The sequence below is a fragment of the Eimeria acervulina genome, genomic scaffold (assembly GCF_000499425.1).
Source record: "Eimeria acervulina Houghton genomic scaffold, Eah_scaff501, whole genome shotgun sequence".
NCBI lineage: Eukaryota > Apicomplexa > Conoidasida > Eucoccidiorida > Eimeriidae > Eimeria > Eimeria acervulina.
In genome coordinates this window covers 19,345-21,514 of record NW_013549761.1, presented here as the reverse complement: position 1 = coordinate 21,514, position 2,170 = coordinate 19,345, and the positions used below count along the sequence as shown (strand labels likewise).

Genomic DNA, 2,170 nt, shown 5'->3' with positions numbered 1-2,170 from the left:
TCCTTGTACATCCCTCTAAATTGCTTTTTATGATAGGTGTACATGATTATAAACGGGCCTACTATTCGCCCTGACGCTGTCTTCGCGTTTGCTTGCATCTGCGAATGCCCTGCAGCACGAGTTGCAGCAAGGTGCGGCAACATGGTAAAGGGTACTTCATCTCCCCACCATTTCAAAGCCTTTCTGCCGCTGAGATAAGACCTCTTAGGAGCTGGGGGCTCTTCTGAGGAGGTCTTGACACAGGTTCTGTCATTCCACTGCAACCGACGAGTGTGCAGTGCAGGGACCGAAGGCTCTCGTTGTGCGTACACCGTTGCTAGCTCAGCACTTTCGACGGGGGCCTTTTGGAGCAACGCAGCTTATCTTGCACAGAGGGGAGTGTGGGAGGTACACCGTTGGTATGTTGAGGAAGGGTTTGGTCTGCTCAACTGTTTCCCCTCGTTAATAAGGGAGGCTGATGAAGAACGGCAACAGTCTGCGCTTAAGGTCAAGGCCTCTGGTTTCAATAAGCATCCCCGCCAAGTGGTGGTGGATTTACCTTTTGTCTGTCTCCAAGGGGTCCTGAGATAACGACACAGGAGCGTGTGGGTAATATCAATAGGGGGCATGCACTTCTGTGTAATATCACTCCTGCTACATCCTCTACCAGAAACCAGCCCCACATGCCTCCACGCCTAAGGGCCCTTTCAGGCACACCGAACGGCCATATCTACGCATGCAGCAACACTGTAGTGTTGTTTTCAACCCCTACTTCTTTTAGTGTATCTCATATGCAGAGAAATGCTGATAGGTTCATCAAACCTATACAGAGACCCCCTTAGAGTTACATTGTTAGCGCTGCGGGGTTGTGTGTGCATTCTTTGGCTTCTTTTTTAGGGAAGCACAGATGAAATGGTCTTCATAGTGTGCTGTTTATCTTCTTCGGTGTTAGGAACTCTTTTGAAATACAGACAAAACAAATAACCTTCGTTATGCCTCACATACATTGAATACAGCGTAAGATGAGGGCTACACTTGAGGTGCATGTACACCATAAATCCACTCTGGGAAGAGCCTGAATGCCTCGCCTTCTTAAATGCATTTATTTTGTATTTAAGAGGAGAAGATCACGCAAAAGAGACAACTGGTAGAGGAAAGGCGCTTGAAGATCTTCGAGGTGTCTGTACACCCCGGAGTGGGGTGGTTAGCTGGTTTTAGATTTGTTTAAAAGTAAAGGAAAAGAAAAAGAATTTATTTTTCGTTTAAAGTTAAAGACAGACGCAATACCAACAACCTCGAGACTCAAAGAAACAAACAAAGACCACTGGCGACTGGTTGAGGTGCCCATACACCTGGTTAAGGCGGGTTTGTTGTGTGTGTTGTTTCTCTAGAGGAGCTTCTTTTTATTTTAATTTGTTTAATAAAATTGTTTACTTCTTTTTCAAAAACAATTTCTATTTCAGTGCACACCGGCAGCTCCGAGGTCCCCAACTGCAGCAGCAGCAGCAGCAGCAGCAGCAGCAGCAGCAGCAGCTAGGGGACCGCTGCCACTGCAGCCGCAGGCGGTTTGCAGAGCCTACGACCCCAAACCCTCACTCCCAAACCCTAAACCCTGATTCTTTTGTAAAACTTTAGATTATATGTATTGTCTTTATTGCTCGGGCAGTAGAAAAGACTACTCCTTCTCCCTGTTGCTGGCTGCTGTTCTGCTGATTGATGAGGCTGACTAGCGATGAGACTTGACTCCTTATAAGCCTCTACGCTTTAGGGTTTACGGTTTAGGGTTTAGGATTTAGGGTTTAGGGTTTGGGGCAATGTCTGTATTGCTTGAAGATCCCTTCTACCGGAGTGCTGCTACAGCTGGAGCCGCAGCCGCATGCATATTGTCTTTGCTGCCGCTGCTGGGCGATGGATATCAGCTGCTGCGTGGGCGTCTAAGCAGCCGCAGCCGCAGCAGCAGCAGCAACAGCAGCGGCAGCAAGACGGGGGTAGCAGCAGCACGGGGTGTACATACATCTCCTAAAACCCTTGCCTTCCGCTTAACCTTAGTGGTTCCTGTCTATGCACTGACTTCTTTATTAGCCTTCCTCTACTGCTCTCCTCTCAACTCCCTTCCTGCTGCTGCTCCTGCTGCTGCTGCTGCTGCTGCTGTTCCTGCTGCTTCAGGGGCCCTCTCCTCAGCGTCCGCTGC

General features: G+C 48.8%; 1 protein-coding gene across 1 annotated transcript in view; it reads left to right on the top strand.

Moving 5' to 3' along the window:
- Window positions 1-1,793: 1,793 nt before the first annotated feature.
- The window catches only part of EAH_00040750 (ACR261Cp, related, related), a gene marked incomplete at both ends in the record, with an annotated part of 3,926 nt that continues 3,549 nt past the window's right edge, over window positions 1,794-2,170 (top strand). Inside the window, one exon of the mRNA XM_013395221.1 lies at window positions 1,794-2,170. This exon is cut by the window's right edge and continues 214 nt beyond it. Within this exon, the coding sequence (XP_013250675.1) occupies window positions 1,794-2,170 (377 nt within the window).